Genomic DNA, 16,697 nt, shown 5'->3' with positions numbered 1-16,697 from the left:
GGCAAGGGAACGATTCCCTACCGAAGAAATGAAATAATTTGACGTGCTGAATGCAGCAATGCTTCGAGCGGGATGACGCCCAACGCAATCAGGGCAACCAAGTTGCTCAGCAGCACACCCGAAGCTCCCAAATCAAGCCGATTCAAGCGATCCCGTCGTTCCGCAAACTCCTCTAGCGTCTCACTGCTTTCGGCAGCGGAGTTGTCCTTCCGCTTTGACCTTTTCACCTGACGAGTCTTGGGCGCGGTCCACGGCGCTCGGCGTTCGACGTATCCATAATACACACAAAGAGAGAGTGCAACGTTGGCGCCCAGATACACGGCAGCAGCACTTGGCGGCACCTTCTTGATGAGTCTCGGGAGTTCAGGTATAATAATAGACAGACGCACCACTGCAAAGTTGAACACAACCAGCATCGCCCAATTAAGCCATGATGAGGAGCGGAAAAAGAGGGTCCACATTCCGTTCAGCAGAAAGAAGCAGCCGACTAACACCCAATCCACAACGGGCTCTGACAAGGGGAAACTCAAGAAGACAAGAGCAATTAGAATATACGGGATATATCCTGAGGGGCTAGACGCACTAGCTTCTGCTGCCTTCTCATGCAGCTCCTCGCGTCGCTCCTGCCGCAGCTGTCGAATGCGTTGAGTCTCTTCCACGCGCCGCTGGGCGGCCTCACGTATTTTACTCGCGATTTCTCCTCGGGGCTGGCTCATCTCTTCCCTTCCGAGAAATATATGTATGATATGTTAATTAGAAGACCGTCCTTCGTTTATGCCTCACAATAAAAAAGGCTCCTTGACAGAAAACGAGGAGAAAAGGAGCGAGAGCAGCAATGAATACAAAAAAACGCACACACGCACATGGAGAGAATCTCAATAGCGACAACAAGAACAACAAGCAAAAGAGGGCTAAAAACAAACAGTAATGCGCAAGAATAACCGTGACGAGTGTATTTTGCACAGCCGTCCTGTGAGAAGAAGCGGCGCCTCTTCACTACTGCCTGGGCCCGACGCCGACAACCTCCGAGACGCGGCGGAAGAGCCCCTCGCGCACCCCCGCAGGGATGATGGAGCGGGAAAAGGACAGCACTTCGTCAATCACATCGTGGGCATCCAGCGACTCCCCACACTGCGCACGCCGACGGACAACCTCCACAACGCGTTGCGACACGACCTCACGCCAGCTGCCACTGCCGCTGCTCAATTCGCGCACCAAATACTCTCGAAGCATCTGCTTGTCCACATTGTTCATTCCTTCGTAGATTCGGGCGCCAACAGAAGCAGAGTCGCCATCTGCACCACTGGCCTCGCGCTTCAGCATCCTACCGGTCCCCAAAATTCTAGACCCACTCCTAGTCTTTCCCTCTGTTCAAAAGAGGAAGAGAGTTTTTTGTTATGTTTTATCGGCAGAGAGAAATAAAGCGTATCATAAAAGAAAAAGCGCGACACAAACCTTATGGAGTTCAGATCGTCTGTCGTTTTTTTTCTTTAGATATTATCTGCATCTGGGGATTCATCATTCACGCTTTACGAAAGAAGAAAGCAGTTGCTGTGGCGACGCGCAAATAGTGCGCCAGACGCGACGTGGACGATGGACTCCTTCCCGAACGATGATAGCAACGGCAAGTTCTGGATGGCCCTCATCCCGACGCACGACAACTCCGGCACGGTGTTGAGGAGCGCATGGACGCCCTCCATTGCCGTGATCATAGTCCCGGTGTGCACCATCATCTCCGCCGCGAGCGGTTGCCCCACCGCCATCACACTTCCAATGTCTTGTCCAGAGCGAATAGCCCCCTCTAACACTTCTGTCAGTGCACAAACATCGTACAGGCCCAGATTGAGTCCTTGCCCAGCAAACGGATGGATGCCATGCGCAGCATCACCCAGCAGTAGGCACCGCGGGGAGTACGGGCGCAGCGCAACATTCAACCGTAACGGAAACGCACCCTGCGCGCGCACTGCCTTGCCTTTGACAGTGCCTTCAGGTACTTCAAGGATACGTGGAATATCTCTAGGGGCAAAGGCGTGAAGACGTGCATTCAGTTCTTTTACAAGATCATCCTGTGAAGCAGCGGCCAACTCCCGCGCGTGCGCAAGTGTGGTGGAGAATATGATATTGGCCGTGTCCTTTGACGTCGGGAGCATTGCGATAATGCTGCCATCGAGAAAGAAATTCTGGAAACAGCAAACGTTACCGTCGTCAATACGCTCTAAGCGGACACTACACACAAAGCCTGTCTGCGCGTAGTCGTGCTGCAGCGCAGATGTCGAAAGTACATCTCGTAGATGGCTGCCGCGACCATCACATCCAAGCAGGAGTGAAAACTCAACAGGCTCCTCCTCACCGGAAGTACCACGCAACGCCGCCTTGCCAAGCTCGCCGTCAATAACATCTTGCGACGGGAGAACAAGGGACTCTACCGCAGAACCAAAAACGAGATGATCGTCAGCTGCACTGGCATCACGAAGAGCTTGATGGTCCTCGATCACATCAAACAATGCGGCGTTCACCTCCGTGTTGTACGTAATGAAGCCAAGGGGAGATTTCAAGTCGGTAAACTCGAGGAGCGGCTCCGCGGTTGTCTTATCACCGCCCAGCAAGCCACGCATAAAAAAGGTAACAGAACGGTGCTGCTGAGGAAGCGTTGGGCTGTTCACCTTCTCGTGCCGAAGGGCAATGCGGTAGTAGGCGTGCTTAGTTTGCAAGCGCCGCCAGCAACCCAAGTTGTCCAGCAGTTTGCTAGAGACAGGTGTGAGGCTCACCGTGCGAAGTTGGTGCATCAAGTTCTGCGCGTCGTACCGCGGCCGAGCGCCTCGGTCTGCGAGCATTAGACGAGAGAGACTCGACGCATAAACAGGACGCGCAGCTGTAGACTCGTCACCTGCGCTCTCCGCGGAAAGACGTGACCGCAGCAACTGCAGTGAGGTCATCGTTGCCGCTCCGACAATACCGCCACCGGAGACAACCACATCGTATGGCTGCTGCTGCCCCTTCACCGGAGACAGGATGCGCACTGAGAAGCGTAGCATTTCTTTCTGCTTAAAGTAATAATAATAATAATAATAACAATACCAGATTACTATACCTATCACAACGGCGCAAAAGAGGGAACAATACGTCCACTCTTAGCACATAATGCAATTAAGAAAGACCAGGCATACACACACGCACACACAGATGCAGCGACACGCAAGCACTCACGCAATGGCTCACTGTCTCTGTCGGCACGATCTTGCAGTGGGAGCCGCCTACCTGGTACCATCGCAGCTCAAACTATCGGAACTGTCCTCATATGCGTCATGACGTCTGTGCCTGGGCCCTTTGATGCCTAAGCTAGTGAGACGACTACCACTAATACTACTATTATTCCCTGTCGCGCACACCAAATTGGATTCGGCTCAACCACTCAACCCCCCTCCCACAAAATATGACAACTTCTTACCGAAATCATAAATACACACGCAGACACAGAAGTGTTTTTCATAAAAGATATTAAAGAATCTTTCTTGTTTGGTTTTGGTTACATATATATATATATATAACAAATCGTTAACCAAGCGGCAATCCCACTCCTTTTCGCGATGGGAAAAGGATGAGGGGTATTGTTTTGCGTCAGTTGAGAGACTCCGACTCATCAAGGAGGCTCACATCAGTCGACTTCTTGGCACGAAAGCACTTGGAGTAAACCACCAAGCCGATCATGAGAACACCCAAAGCCCCAAAGGCGGCACCCGCGATCCAGACAAGCTTGCCCTTCTCCGGCTCCTGAAAGACTTGCGGGTAAGAAACGTCGTACAGGATGCCGCACATACCGCAAGCCGTAATGTTCACCTCTGAGTCGTTTTCACATCCACCACCTTCGGTGTTCCAGCCGTTGTCCAGAACACATACGTCATCAGTCTTCTTCCGAAGCAGACGAATATACCCGTTCTCGCCCCAGCGTTCATCCCAGGAGTTGCGCACAATCCAAAAGTCTTGCTTTGTCGTTTCGTTTGTGCCATATCCGACAAGCTGCACCGCATGATTAATGGTGATGTTCTGGTTATTCTTGCCACATATATCAAATATACCACTGGTGTAAAACTGCCACTCACTGGCGTCAACACTCACGGCAAGTGGTCCTTTCGTAACAAGTGCCTCCACCACAGCATTGTAGTCGTTGTGTGGAAGGGAGACGTAGCCGTACACCTTCACCTCAGATGGTGTTGAGGCGTTCATAATACACTCTTCCGTCTTCGTGGTGGTTCCGCTGACGTACGGGTAGTCCTCCTCTAGGGCGATGCCACTGGCGTTACGAATGTACTCCCACGCCAGTTGTGCCGTACCGCCAGAACAGCCCCCCTCACCGCCGCAGTGGTCAGAATTGTTTGTACATGACGTGATCTGTTGTGTGCTTAGCGTCAGCAACTTGCTGCTGCCGATAGCGTACATGCTCTCCACGGATTCGGTCGCTGCATGTGCCCAGCACGACCCACAGCCACCCTGGTCCTTGACAGGCGTAAGAACAGGGGGGTTTGCATCCTGCCACGTCATCGCATCTGGCACAGCGGCTCCTTTATGGTTGTAAATTTTCCTGCGCAGAGAACCGTGGAGGCGCGGAGTGGTGACTCGGCCAGTGAAGCGCGTCTTGAACTCTTCATTGGTGAGATCGCTGAATTTATTGACACCCAACTGATATGAGCGACCTGGGATCTTGTTGAAAGCAGCAATCTTGCTGAGACTACTCTGAAAGACCTCGCTCCGTTTGCGATATTCGTTGGGGTCATCATACCGCTTGTTGAAATCCTTCAGGTACATGTCGAACGTATAGTGTGACAGATCCTCCGTGGAAAAGGCGGCATGCGCTGGAAGCGTTACTGTCGCGGCTGCTACTAGCAAGACCACGGCGCCGAGGAGGTTTCGTAAAGAAGAGGGCATTGCTGAAGTCAGAGAGTTAACACGCCCTGCTTTGAGTTGGACAGCCCCAGACACGATACGCGCCATCTATGCGGTTGCACAGATGTTAATGCAGGCAGTTTGACGGAAGCAGAAATTGACAGAGAGAGAGAGAGAGAGAGAAAAGAAAAAGAAAGTTGCAGAACGTAGTGAATGAACAATTATTTCATTCCTTTCTAGTCATTCAAGACCTCAAATTATTTTGCCTTTTTTTTTGCTTTCCGTGTGTGAGTGTGAGTGTGTGTGTGTGGAGAGGCGCGGGCATCGAACACAAAAGAAACACCAAAGGAGCTCTGTCGCGCACAACAAAGCGTATTGTGTGTCACCACAGCGGCTCCACCGGCAGAAAGGGCTCCATCGGCGGCCCGCCGTAATCCGTGCGTGGCACCAGGCGAACATGTTGCCCTACCTCAAGCCCTTCACACCCCTGCGGTCCCAACGACACTGTGTCACTGCCGCCGTTGCGCGTGACCGAGTAGTAGGTGCACTTTATGTTGTGCGGCGGGGTCACGTACGGTGGAGTAATGGCGTCGATGAATAAGGCCGGCTCTGCACTATCATTCACGATCTCATGGAGTACGCCACCATCCCTCGGCCCAAAAGATTTTACCAGAGATGTACAATCTGGTGCATTAACCTGCGCCGCAACAGCACCTGATCCAACAACAATGCCATCCCATCTGCACGGAGTGTGGTCAGACTCGTCAGTAGGAGCAGTACCGTTAAGCCAATCAATGGATGTCACGTGCAGCCTCCCAAAAAGTACACGCTGCCACACCCGCATTGCGGGGTGATCGTGCAGGGGCAGCATCCCGCCCGGCGGCACCACAAACCAACAAAGAACAGCGTCCTTTGAGTGATAAAGTGTGCTGCACCCCAGAATGTCACTGGGGCGGCAGAACCAGCGGAGGGGTCCACCCAATTTTAAGACATTGTCAAGCCTAATGACGTGATCGGCGGCAGAAAAGCGACAGTCTTTCACCCCAAGTCTCAGCGCACTGTGAGAAATATAGCTGCGCAGGTCGGATAGCGTCAGCTCCCCAAGTGCCTTTGAAATGTCCACAGAACTGAACTCACCGTTACAAGGCTGCAAGGCGGCTCGGAGAGCCCGCATTACGCAACCCACGGGGAGGGAAGGGGCTTCTCGTGCGCTGCCGCCGGCACCAACTACCAAAAAAATCTGTTGAGGAACCACAGCAAAAAAAAAAAGGTACCAAAGAATTGTACACGCCATCCAGAGGGGTTTTAATCAAACGTCCAAACCTCCTCTGGTTGAAGCATCCAATAACACAAACAGGGACAAGCGAACGAACAAAAAAAAATTACACAAGAAGAGAGACAATACTAACAATAAAAAAAGCACAGCAATGGATGAATATCACAGCTCCAAAAATGGAAACACCGGATGAGCGACTACATGAATGGTGACAACCTGAAAATAGATGTCGACTTCCGTCTATTTCGCTTTATCAACTGACTTATGCAAGCCAAATGGCGACCCCCATCCGGCGTGTGTTCCGTGTCTTCCATCATCGCTTCAATTTCCCGTCGGCGCTGTTTCTCATCCAGCTCCATGATATTCCTTTCTTCTAACTCCGCCGCCAAAACGGCTTCACGCTGACAAAAGAGTCTTTTGGATGCATAAAACACCGGGAGGGCTGGCGGCCTCAAAGCCAAGTGGGAGTCCAGGGAAAGCTTTCGGCATTGGTCCAGTGTTCTAGCATCTGTGTCGGTTACCGACGAATTTGCGCGGAGGCTGGGAAGTCGGTGTGGATATTTAGAGTCAAACTGGAGCAGAGACACGAATGACAATGAGAAACTGTCTTTACACCTGAGCGAAGTCTGTCGCGATCTGGAATAAGACGTACTTTGCGGCGGGGATAAGGACGGGAGTCTGCTATGAACAATGTTATCACGCTGCATTTGCTTGAGCGTCCGTCGTGCAACGGCCACTGTTGAAGAATTGCTTGAGGACTGCTGGCACTGTCCTGCTCCCGCCATCTCACATGGCCCCGTCTTTCTCCGGTTCACTAGTTTCTCTCCCTGCTCTTGCCTCATTTCTCTGCGGGGCACAGCGTGACGGTTTATCTCGTCCATCTCATCACTTCCCCGTTTCTTGCGCAAAAGTGATAGCCGCGCCACCTGCTGCATCGAAGCAACATGTCCGCCGGAGCCACGCACCGTCATCTCTGACGGGGTCATGGAGGGAATGAGCCGCACCTCATCCGGCAGCGGGAGAACCGCGATGGAGGCGGGAACGGCACCACCCACCGATTTCAGAATGCGCTGCACCTGCTCCCCGGCAGCCGAAGGGTTAAACGTGGCCCTATACACGTCATTAGAAGGAGGCGGCCACAATACAAGACTATTTCCCCACGCTTCTGTGAGCACATCGCTCAAAGTGGGATGGGCAAACACCAAAAACCTTGCCGCTGGAGATCTCGCACTAGCCTCCTCCTTTCCCTTCAGTACTTCTTCAGAAGGTATTCCCGCGACATGAATAACGAGAGGGTTTGATGCCAGAAGACCCTTTCGTTGAGGACGATTCTTTGTTGCCTTGAGAATAAGGTCAACAACATCACGCAATGAACTTACATGGTGAAAGGAAGCTTGTGAAAGCAGTGCCATCTCTCGTACCGCGTACCGTCGCAACCGTAACGGCAGGCTAGTTGGAGCCGGCAACTGATACAGCAAATCCAGCCAATGATTCGCTTCACGCTCAGCAAATGATACAAGAACAGTAAGGCGATCAGTATTGTGATAGAGCGCCTCACAGAAGCAAGCCACCATACTAAAAATGACCGTACCACAATCTTCTCTCCCTACTGAATCCGCATCAGACAGAGACGTCGTGTTCAAGGATGTGTTGTCAATGGATATGCCGCATTTAGACCCACATCCAGGCGAGTCTTTGGACCCAGAAAGTGGCTCTACACGATTAGAGCCTGTGGAGGAAGGTCGCGATGGCGCCATTGGTAACTGGTTCATATCAACCGGCTTAAGCGCAGAGGACGAGATAGTCCAATGGTCGCTGACCGGGAAAATGGCGCCCTCAGTCTTTGCTTCGGTCAGAGTCAAGCATTGTGGTGGTGACACGAGCACACATGCGTCACGACCAGTCTGGAAGAGTAGAAGAAGCTTGTTAACTGCTCCAACGACGCCAGAACTCGCAGCACGTGTGCCACCCTCAATCTCTGCGAGTGGATCACCATTCCGACGCTCATCGTCGCCGTTTTCCAGGTCATCCGATGTGATCTCACCCAGAGGGGGGAGACCCATCGGGTGCTTCACGCAGTCCACAACCGTGGTACCCGCACCTAGCAGCTTGTACGTCATGGAGTGTGCGAGACACTACAGCTATATACTAAACCTCCTCGATCAATTCGGCACCAACGCAACAAAGCAAAGGAATATGCACAAGAAAGGAGCCCGACAGGGAGTTTTAAAAAGACCTCCTGAGCCCAGAATCGGTAGCGCCAGTAAATATCCGCTGAAGTTTTAACAGTACGGAAGGGGCGAAGAGGGGGAGGAAAAAAAAAAAATACGAAGAAAAAAATCACAAGAAAAAGAGTCAAGGGGGAAATTTCACAGCGGCAGAAGGCAACACATGCCCACTCTCTGCTGTGCTTTATCGTTGTACCATCGCATCGCGGTTCCTGACACGGAAGGTCTCGATGGTTTTACAAAGTCCTCTGTATCAAAGTGGAGGCGTCGCGCCGTGTGCTCGTTTGCGTCGAAGGGCGACACAACGCCAAGCTGCACTCGCACACGCTTGCGCTTTGCGGTGGTCGAGGCAGTGGCGGATGATACCGCTGCAGGGCTGGTAATATCAGGAGCAACATCAGCAGCAGCGGTGACTCTGTGACGCATTTTGTCATCCTCCGCGTATATCGCGCACGGCGAAAGCTGCACATGGCTCGCACGCCAGCAGGCAGGTGCGACGCCTTCTATGTCATGCGCCAGTATATGAACTGCACTAAGTTCTGCTTGAGATAGCATTGACTCCGTGGTGAGGCTGTCAGGTGTCAACGGCAACGCCTGCGACGGCGAGGCGGTAGAGTTGAAACTGCTACTACACTGCGGAAGTCTCTCCTCCTCCTCCTCCTCCATTGCAGCAGCGCTAAATGAGCGTCTTCTCCGCTCATTCCCTCGCCGGCGTGCAGAGCTCGCGTTGCCAGCGGAAACCGACGACAAATCAGACAGAGTCGAATCCCAGACAGCCTTCTTCGGCAGTGGGGAGCGGCAGCCATACACCGATCCTCCGGTGGGACTCGGCACGATGAGGTCGTCGTGCGGAGCGTCTCTGTTCTTCTTTGGAGTGTGGCTACTCGCCTGCTCAAGCGGATGTTCCAGTGCATTCGCGGTAGTGGGCTGCGCGTGGGTTGCGCCCACCACCCAAAGCGAGAGCGGAGAGCCACGACAGAGTTTGCTGTATGCTCCGCCGAGGTCCGCCAACTGCTGCCTCCCAACATTTCTCTCTCCTGCCGACCCGCAACACTGCTGCCGAAACAAAATCAGCTCAGCCCTTTGGGCAACCGTACGGCTCGGCGTCTCCCCGCCAGCAACCACATCGTCACTCTCACTGTCGTACACGATGATCTGTTCCTTGGCACACGTACTGTCTGTCATTGCGCAGTTTTCAGGTTTCGATTAACAAAGAGTGCCTCGCTGTTAGTCGTCGTGGTTCAAGTATCTATGGTAATGGAGATGGTGATCTATGTTCGTTACGCCCCCTCTGTCCCCGTGTGATCTATGCCTTCCGCAGAGAAGAGGTGTGAAGAGAGGCATTTGGTGTTTGATACCCAGCAAAGCAAGACGAAGTACTCTTCCAAAACTGAAATGAAATGAGCAGATGCCAATAATAAAAAAATACTCATCGCTACATGTAGCATTCCATGTGGCACAAAAAGGCATGAAGTCTTGTTTCGTTTCTTTCCTTTGCGAGCCAGTACTACAATGCACATGCCTCGTGGATCCACACAACTCTTCCACAGACAGGGACAAGCGATAATAAAAATAACTGATGGGTAATATACGGAGACGGACGGACACCAATGGCGTGCAAAGCACACAAAAGCAAAATATGAGGGGTGCTGATCGAGAACGGTATGATGGTCCCACGGCGCGTTTTCCCAGACATCTGGAAACGCATTTCACCACCTGGCCAAATCGCCTGTAGACGATTCAGTCGATTCATGCTAAGCAAGCTTTCCACACACACACATACATACATACATACATCCGCACCTGAAGACGTGGATGACGCCAACGTCCCCACCGGACGCCCTGCACCAAAAAGCAACGTTACATGTGTTGGGGCAGAGCACCATACGAAAGCAATGCACAACGGGGGTGGGGGAGATCAAGATGTTCTACAACAGAAAAACATTTTGGGGCATCATCCCTAATGCACATGAATATATGTTTCCGGCAAAGACTTCACTCAACAAATACGAAAAAGGAAATTAAGAAAGGACACTGCATCCACCACAAACCAACTTTTTCCTTTACACTTCAAATTCACGTAAGATAAAGTATGCGGCGGAGTCTTGTACGGCATGTGTTCACCGCCGTTAATGATGCGACCGTGCTGTATTGCACGAACGCCGCGACGGAGAGACGTGTTCTGACGCTGGTCGCACGGGTGTAAACGGCGGGACCGCCGCAATTTTGACGTGGCTCGATTTTCCCCGAAATGGCCGTTCCGACGCCACCCTACAAAACTCCCTTTCCTGCGAAAAGGCGCTACTCTGGGTGCTGGGCTGGCGGCTCAACTTCACACCCTCGTTGGAGTTAATTGCACATCTCTGTGGGGAGTTGTTGCTCCGCACTGCGAAAGGAGCGTCATGGCTGGAGGCGTAGAGCTCGTGTTTCCTCCGCTCTGCTTCACTCATAGCCTGTGTCTCTATCCGCGCCAATATGTGGCCGTCCATGCAGACTGTGGTGCGGTAGAGGGAACTGCGGCAGGTCGTGCCGAAGTCTTCACGGTAAACTGCAACTTCCTCGTCGCCGTTGTAGAGGCATGCTGTCAGTGTGCGGCCACGGCCAACGTCCAATCGAACCGGCAGCAAACCGTCCATTGGATCGTTAGAGCAGGTGCCCAACGCTTCCGCCTTTTTTCGCCGTGAGCGCAGCGCTTTTGCATTCGCTTCATTCGGCGGCACAGATACATAGACTTGTGTGTTCCTCATATGTTTTGCTTCGGTGTCACAGAGTGTTCCTCTCCCGTGTGTGTGCGTGTGTTCACGCCAGCATGAGAAGCGCAATAGAGACGCACAACAAGTCAGGTTCAACGCAACACAGCTACACGCCTCCATAGCGCCGAGGCCAACGAATAATATATTTATATATATAAATACACGGAATGAGGGGTGGACAGAATAAAGACAAACTCACACAACCAAGTAGCTTGCTACATATACACATCCGCTGTAGTTACTGCTGCTTAGGCTGTGCACTTCCTTCTTCTCGTCAACAGCCAACGGTAAGGCACATGATTCACAAACACAAAGCAAAATTAACAACAAAACACAAAGAACAAAGGCTTAAGGCGCATATGTCCTTCTACCAAACGATCCCTTTCACAAAACTCTTAAGCGCCGTAACGTCGCGCGGGCCGTGATATACCACACCTTCCTTGTTGCCCTTGGTGAACAGCCGCAGCGTGGGAAAACCGTGCACACCGTACCGCTCGGCGATATCGCCGTACAGCCCCGCGTCGATGTCTGCAAAGACAACGTCCGATACATCTTTCATATCCTCCGCCAACGTCTCCCACTTGGGAAACATGCGGCAGGAGCGGTCACACCACGTCACGTAGAAAAAAACAAAAACGTGCTTTGACGGGTCGTTTACGGTCTTTTCAAATGTCTCTGCATCGAGTTGCACCACCTTGGTGTCCGCAGAGTGCAAGTTGATGGGTTTCCCTTCGATACGAAAGCGACGCATGTCGGCAGCGGCGGGCAGTGCAGCAAGCACCGCTGCCGACACAGCCAATAGGAGCGTCACTGCTGTTGTCCTGCCGGAATTCATTGCCATATGTATATATGAGCGATAGAAGGTGCTGTATAACAGTCTTCCTTCCCCATCATGATGCAGAAACAGAAGAGGAGAGGAAGCAGCAGCCACGCACACGTACGTAAACACAATATTATGAGCCTATCGCTCCTCTGCACCCCCCCCCCCCNCCCCCCCCCGAGAGAAAGAGAGGGAGGGAATACATCGAGTACAAACCCTCTCCTCTTCGCTATGCGTGCACCAGTCTCAACGCAAGTCCACGCACCGCGCGGCAGAGGCGGCGGGCTGCGCCAGGCTCTCCTCACCTTTGCTCGCTCTGCCCCACTGTGAGCGTCCGTCTTCCCCACACCTTGCTTTCGGTACGTGTGCGTCTCTCTCTCTCCCTCTCTGTGTGTGTGTGTGTGTTGCCACCGTGATCATATGCACATATCGAACGCAGTACAGACACCTGCACGTCCTTATACATCGACAGAGGAATGGTGGCCACCACACACAGACCACAGATACAAAAATAACAATAAAAAAAAAAAATAACACCCACAACACGAACGAGACCTCACGAGTTCTGAAACACAAAGCTGTCCAGAAGAGTCAACGAACGAGCGCTACCGAACTCGGGAGGGTCGTCCTTGTCCAAACGCGTGTAGAATCGCATTGTGGGGAAGCCGTTCACACGCATCCGCTGCACCACATCGGGGTACTTTTCGCCGTTAATCTTGGCCGCGACGAATATGTTCATGTTGCTCTTCCTCGACTGACTCATCGAGAGGTCGTCCCAGAGCTTCAGCATTGTCGCGCAGTGACGCGACCACGGCACGTAGTACAGCACGAACACATCCTTCGCCGGGTCCATTACGACGCGGTCGAATGTCTCATCCGTCAGCTCCACGACGCGGCTGGGGCGCACGGTGTCGCCGTACGAGCCGTACGCGTCGGCGACGCCCGCCAGCGCAAGCACCAGCACCACCGCATGAAAAAGAACAAAAACAACGCGAGAGACCCGCCACATGTCTGGTGGTGAATCGAATAGACCCTACATCCCCGGAAGGAAGGAAGGAAGGAAAGAGGGAGTGGAAAGGAAAGACCTATATTTCCACACACCCACAATCCACACTCATATATATATATATATATGCAAATCCTCCATGCAAAAGAAATGACGGCACCGGGAGAAGCAGTGCCAAAAACACGGTTATTCCTACGCACTGAAATGCGCATGGTCTTCCTACGCAAGCACGCACACACAGACTCCCTACCAACCAGAGAATCCAACAGCGGTCTTCCTTTCTCATCATTTCTCACCCGCGAGAGCCCTCATCCAAGGCGAAACGTCAAGCCGTTATGGCATGGGAGCAGTGGATTCAGAATCACCGGAAGCCCATTCCCCTCAACGAGAACAAGGTGAGCATCATTGCACTTCACAAAGGCAGCAACAATACCCACGAACAATTCCTAGCGCCCACAGCAACCCCCCACCCCCCTCAAAAAAGACGATGAAAACGAGCAGAATATATCACAAATCGGGTTCCCATTTACAAAACAAAAGAAGGGAGAGTCTGTGCTCATATTCACAGAATGGAAGTGAAGGAAAGCCCAAACACACAAGAAACTAAAAAATTCTACAACGTTATGTGCGTAGCTCTGCGTGAGGTCCTTCAATATCTCTCTCCCTTTCTTCTTTCTGGTCTCCCTCCATTCCGCGTACTCTTCACAGGGTGTCCCCACCCCCAGTGCGTTCTCTCCCCCGCATCGTGGCCTCTTTTCGTTCTCGCCACCGGAGCTTCATGCGGCGGCGAGCCGCTCCATCCTCAACGGAATTCCTTTTTCTCTGCTGCGCCTCGCGTCCAGGCAACACTTCGGGGGATCTAGGGGCACGCTGTAGCTGCACGGTGCCAGCTGCCCACACCGCTAGCAGCATCACAGCCACAAGGAGGAGGAGCCAACAAAGAACAACAACAACAACAACACGAAACAAAAAAATATCAACTGTGTGTGTACTCTTATTCTCTTTTTTTTTTGTTTCTTTTTTTTTTTTNNNGGGGGGGGGGTTATCTTTTTTTTTTCGGTGGTGTGTTTGTGTGCCTGCGCTCTCGGTCAACGCGTGAGGTCGAACTTGTAGTCGGCGAAGATGACGCCCCGTGGGTCCACCTCCCGCACAGCGTTGCGCTCGTCGAGCCGCTGCTGCACGGCACCATCCTCAATATCCGGGAAGTACTGCGTGTCGAGCGGGTTCGACAGCTCCGGGATGTATGCCGCCCTCATCTCCCGCAGGTGGTCCCAGTCCATGCCGAAGAAGAACGGGTGCGCCTTGATGCCAGAAAAGTCCAGCCGCTCCTTCGGGTCGCACATGAGGTGCTGCATGAAGTCCACCGCGTCATCCGGCACGCCGCGGTCGGTGGGGTACACGAGGTACTCCCGCCAGTGCGTGATCTTGTAGCACGTCGTGTTCTGATCATGCGAGAAGAAGGGCGGAATGCCGTACAACATCTCATACATGATGACGCCAACAGACCACCAGTCGCAGTCAACGCCGTAGCGCTGCCGCAGCAGAATCTCCGGCGCGATGTAGCCGGGGCTGCCGACGATGGACTCGAACATTCGGCGGTCGCGGAAGTGCACGACGCCGTGCGTCTCCGCTGGCGACGCGGCGTCGGGCCGAGGCGTCTCGCCCAGGACCGTCACGCCGTCGGTGGCGGTGCTGTCCTCGAAGTCCAGCAGCTCCTCGCCCGCCTTCGCGAACCGCTTCGACAGGCCAAAGTCCGTCAACTTGATGTGCCCATGAGCGTCGAACAGGATGTTGTCAGGCTTCACGTCGCGGTGGACGAAGAACATGTCGTGCACGCTCGCCACGGCGGCGCAGAGCTCGGCAACGTAGAAGCGCGTACTCTCCACATCGAACTTCTGCTTCAGGCACAGCCACGAGATCATGTCGCCGCCTGGCATGTACTCCATCACCATGTAGAGGTACTGCTCGTCCTGGAAGCTTTGGTAGAGCCGCACCACCCACAGATTCGACGCGGCAGCCTCCGCCATCACGTCCTTTTCGGAGCGCACGTGGACAATCTGCTTCTTGCGAATCATGTCCGTCTTTCGCATTCGCTTGAGGGCGTAGAGACGGCCGCTGTCGTCGTCGTCCTTGCGGCGGCAGACGAACACTTCGCCAAAGGCTCCTTTGCCGATGCGTTTGATGAGAATAAAGTCCTCCGCGCACGGTTCCCGCAGCCGCGGCCCGACCGGCCGTGCGCTGCCGCCGTTGCGCGTCTCACGCAGCATGCCGCGGTAGTGGTTCTCAACGAACGCCTTGATGGCGGCGGCCTTGTGGTGCGAGACGTCCGATATCGGGCTACCCTCCGTGTAGGCCGCGCCCTTCAATATCTTCGGTGCCTCTTTCCGCATCGCCGCGCCTGCCAGTAGNGTGCAGCGGAGTGAAGCGGGTCACGACAAGGCCAAAACGAGCAGGCACAACTCGCCTAATTTATTTTAGATCACGTTGATTCTTCTCCCTTTTTCTTTTCCCACTGTTCTCTCTTTCCTTTTCTCTGCAGTCAGTCAACCGTGTTTTTTTTTGTTTTTGGATGTGAAACTATTTTCCGTATTCTCCGCGTTACTTCTTTCGCCCTTTGGGAGTCTTCGCAGTGTTCCTTATTTTGGGCGGTCTTATTTATAATGCCTTGGCGTTTCTTTGCGGGGGGAGAATGGCTGGCGAGCGCGTCACTTTCCCAGCTTCCCTCTGCTCCTAACTTCCGCTGTGCCGTCCGGTTCCACCAGCGCACAGTGAGCACAGAGAAGACGACAAAAAGAAGGAGGGGGGGGGGGGGGGCANGGGGGGGGGGCAACAGCAGAAGGAAGCGGCACATTACGGCATGCAGACACACATAGAAAGACTCCCGTTCTCGCGGCCAGCATGCGTACGCCCGCATGCCGACAAGCACACACACACACGCACACACAAACACACACACACTATGAGAGACATAGACGTATTACTTCAGTTAGCACCTCCACCTCCCACCCCCGCGCTGCCCAATTCCGCAGCCGCGCAAAGCAGCTGCACGTGACGCAGAATTCCGTTCCTCTCGCTCCCACCGTTCATCCCATTCTCTTCAAAAATTCTCACTGCGACAGGCACCCACAGGCATGACACAATTCCCGCACCCCAAACACGGCAGCAAGCACTCAGTCCTTCTCGCTGAGCCAACGGTAGTAGTCGTTGACAATGTAGTAGCGCCCATCCACCTTGCGAACCACGAGACGCTGGAAAAACTCCCGCTTGTGCTCATCGTCGTACACGACGGTGCCGTGAACTGTCATGAGAAACGAGTCCGCTTGCTCGTTGCCAGGCAGCGGCTGCGCATCAACGCAGTCAATCTTGTGGTTAGTTTTGGGCAGGCCGCTGAGGTACGTCGCAATTGCGCCTGTGTCCGGCAGCGAGTGGCCGTTCCACTCGCACAAGAGCGGCGTGGCGGGGGCGTACAAGTTGACGATCTCCGGTCGTCTCTTAGGGTCGTCGAGCATCTGGTAGAACTGCTGGCGAAACTCCAGCGCCTTCTTCGACACCTGCGTGCAGTCCGCGTACTCCGTCATGGCGCAACGTTGATGTGGCCGCTCTTCACTTCTGTTGGGACGTCCTCACAACAGCAACAAGAACCAAAGAAAGAAGGAACAGCAAACAGACAAACAAGCATGCAACTGCTGCTGCAGAGTGGCCCACGAATAGATGACTGAACCCCCCCCCCCCC

At 53.5% G+C, this 16,697-nt stretch overlaps 12 protein-coding genes across 12 annotated transcripts; all 12 read right to left on the bottom strand.

The window, feature by feature from the left end:
* Window positions 1-17: 17 nt before the first annotated feature.
* On the bottom strand, window positions 18-716 carry DQ04_00691150 (hypothetical protein; the record flags this gene model as incomplete). Its single annotated transcript, XM_009309534.1, has 1 exon — window positions 18-716. One exon carries the CDS (start codon window positions 714-716, stop codon window positions 18-20), a length of 699 nt encoding a protein of 232 aa, XP_009307809.1.
* Window positions 717-996: 280 nt separating this feature from the next.
* DQ04_00691140 (hypothetical protein) lies at window positions 997-1,323 on the bottom strand (the record flags this gene model as incomplete). The annotated part of the gene is made up of 1 exon (XM_009309533.1): window positions 997-1,323. One exon carries the CDS (start codon window positions 1,321-1,323, stop codon window positions 997-999), a length of 327 nt encoding a protein of 108 aa, XP_009307808.1.
* Window positions 1,324-1,529: 206 nt separating this feature from the next.
* On the bottom strand, window positions 1,530-3,035 carry DQ04_00691130 (putative Monooxygenase; the record flags this gene model as incomplete). The annotated part of the gene is made up of 1 exon (XM_009309532.1): window positions 1,530-3,035. One exon carries the CDS (start codon window positions 3,033-3,035, stop codon window positions 1,530-1,532), a length of 1,506 nt encoding a protein of 501 aa, XP_009307807.1.
* A 583-nt stretch (window positions 3,036-3,618) lies between these two features.
* DQ04_00691120 (cysteine protease) lies at window positions 3,619-4,989 on the bottom strand (the record flags this gene model as incomplete). The annotated part of the gene is made up of 1 exon (XM_009309531.1): window positions 3,619-4,989. One exon carries the CDS (start codon window positions 4,987-4,989, stop codon window positions 3,619-3,621), a length of 1,371 nt encoding a protein of 456 aa, XP_009307806.1.
* A 274-nt stretch (window positions 4,990-5,263) lies between these two features.
* On the bottom strand, window positions 5,264-6,055 carry DQ04_00691110 (cysteamine dioxygenase; the record flags this gene model as incomplete). Its single annotated transcript, XM_009309530.1, has 1 exon — window positions 5,264-6,055. The coding sequence occupies one exon, from the start codon at window positions 6,053-6,055 to the stop codon at window positions 5,264-5,266; it is 792 nt and encodes a 263-aa protein (XP_009307805.1).
* Window positions 6,056-6,354: 299 nt separating this feature from the next.
* DQ04_00691100 (hypothetical protein) lies at window positions 6,355-8,277 on the bottom strand (the record flags this gene model as incomplete). The annotated part of the gene is made up of 1 exon (XM_009309529.1): window positions 6,355-8,277. One exon carries the CDS (start codon window positions 8,275-8,277, stop codon window positions 6,355-6,357), a length of 1,923 nt encoding a protein of 640 aa, XP_009307804.1.
* Window positions 8,278-8,526: 249 nt separating this feature from the next.
* Window positions 8,527-9,570, bottom strand: DQ04_00691090 (hypothetical protein; the record flags this gene model as incomplete). The annotated part of the gene is made up of 1 exon (XM_009309528.1): window positions 8,527-9,570. One exon carries the CDS (start codon window positions 9,568-9,570, stop codon window positions 8,527-8,529), a length of 1,044 nt encoding a protein of 347 aa, XP_009307803.1.
* A 944-nt stretch (window positions 9,571-10,514) lies between these two features.
* On the bottom strand, window positions 10,515-11,132 carry DQ04_00691080 (hypothetical protein; the record flags this gene model as incomplete). The annotated part of the gene is made up of 1 exon (XM_009309527.1): window positions 10,515-11,132. One exon carries the CDS (start codon window positions 11,130-11,132, stop codon window positions 10,515-10,517), a length of 618 nt encoding a protein of 205 aa, XP_009307802.1.
* A 373-nt stretch (window positions 11,133-11,505) lies between these two features.
* Window positions 11,506-11,979, bottom strand: DQ04_00691070 (protein disulfide isomerase; the record flags this gene model as incomplete). The annotated part of the gene is made up of 1 exon (XM_009309526.1): window positions 11,506-11,979. The coding sequence occupies one exon, from the start codon at window positions 11,977-11,979 to the stop codon at window positions 11,506-11,508; it is 474 nt and encodes a 157-aa protein (XP_009307801.1).
* Window positions 11,980-12,514: 535 nt separating this feature from the next.
* On the bottom strand, window positions 12,515-12,967 carry DQ04_00691060 (protein disulfide-isomerase; the record flags this gene model as incomplete). Its single annotated transcript, XM_009309525.1, has 1 exon — window positions 12,515-12,967. The coding sequence occupies one exon, from the start codon at window positions 12,965-12,967 to the stop codon at window positions 12,515-12,517; it is 453 nt and encodes a 150-aa protein (XP_009307800.1).
* Window positions 12,968-14,052: 1,085 nt separating this feature from the next.
* Window positions 14,053-15,354, bottom strand: DQ04_00691050 (protein kinase; the record flags this gene model as incomplete). The annotated part of the gene is made up of 1 exon (XM_009309524.1): window positions 14,053-15,354. One exon carries the CDS (start codon window positions 15,352-15,354, stop codon window positions 14,053-14,055), a length of 1,302 nt encoding a protein of 433 aa, XP_009307799.1.
* Window positions 15,355-16,134: 780 nt separating this feature from the next.
* DQ04_00691040 (nuclear transport factor 2 protein(NFT2)) lies at window positions 16,135-16,542 on the bottom strand (the record flags this gene model as incomplete). The annotated part of the gene is made up of 1 exon (XM_009309523.1): window positions 16,135-16,542. The coding sequence occupies one exon, from the start codon at window positions 16,540-16,542 to the stop codon at window positions 16,135-16,137; it is 408 nt and encodes a 135-aa protein (XP_009307798.1).
* Window positions 16,543-16,697: the final 155 nt, after the last annotated feature.

This window comes from Trypanosoma grayi (genome assembly GCF_000691245.1).
Source record: "Trypanosoma grayi strain ANR4 Tgr_69_V1, whole genome shotgun sequence".
Taxonomy (NCBI): domain Eukaryota; phylum Euglenozoa; class Kinetoplastea; order Trypanosomatida; family Trypanosomatidae; genus Trypanosoma; species Trypanosoma grayi.
Note: the sequence above shows the minus strand (reverse complement) of the source record. Positions and strands in the feature narration are given on the sequence as shown.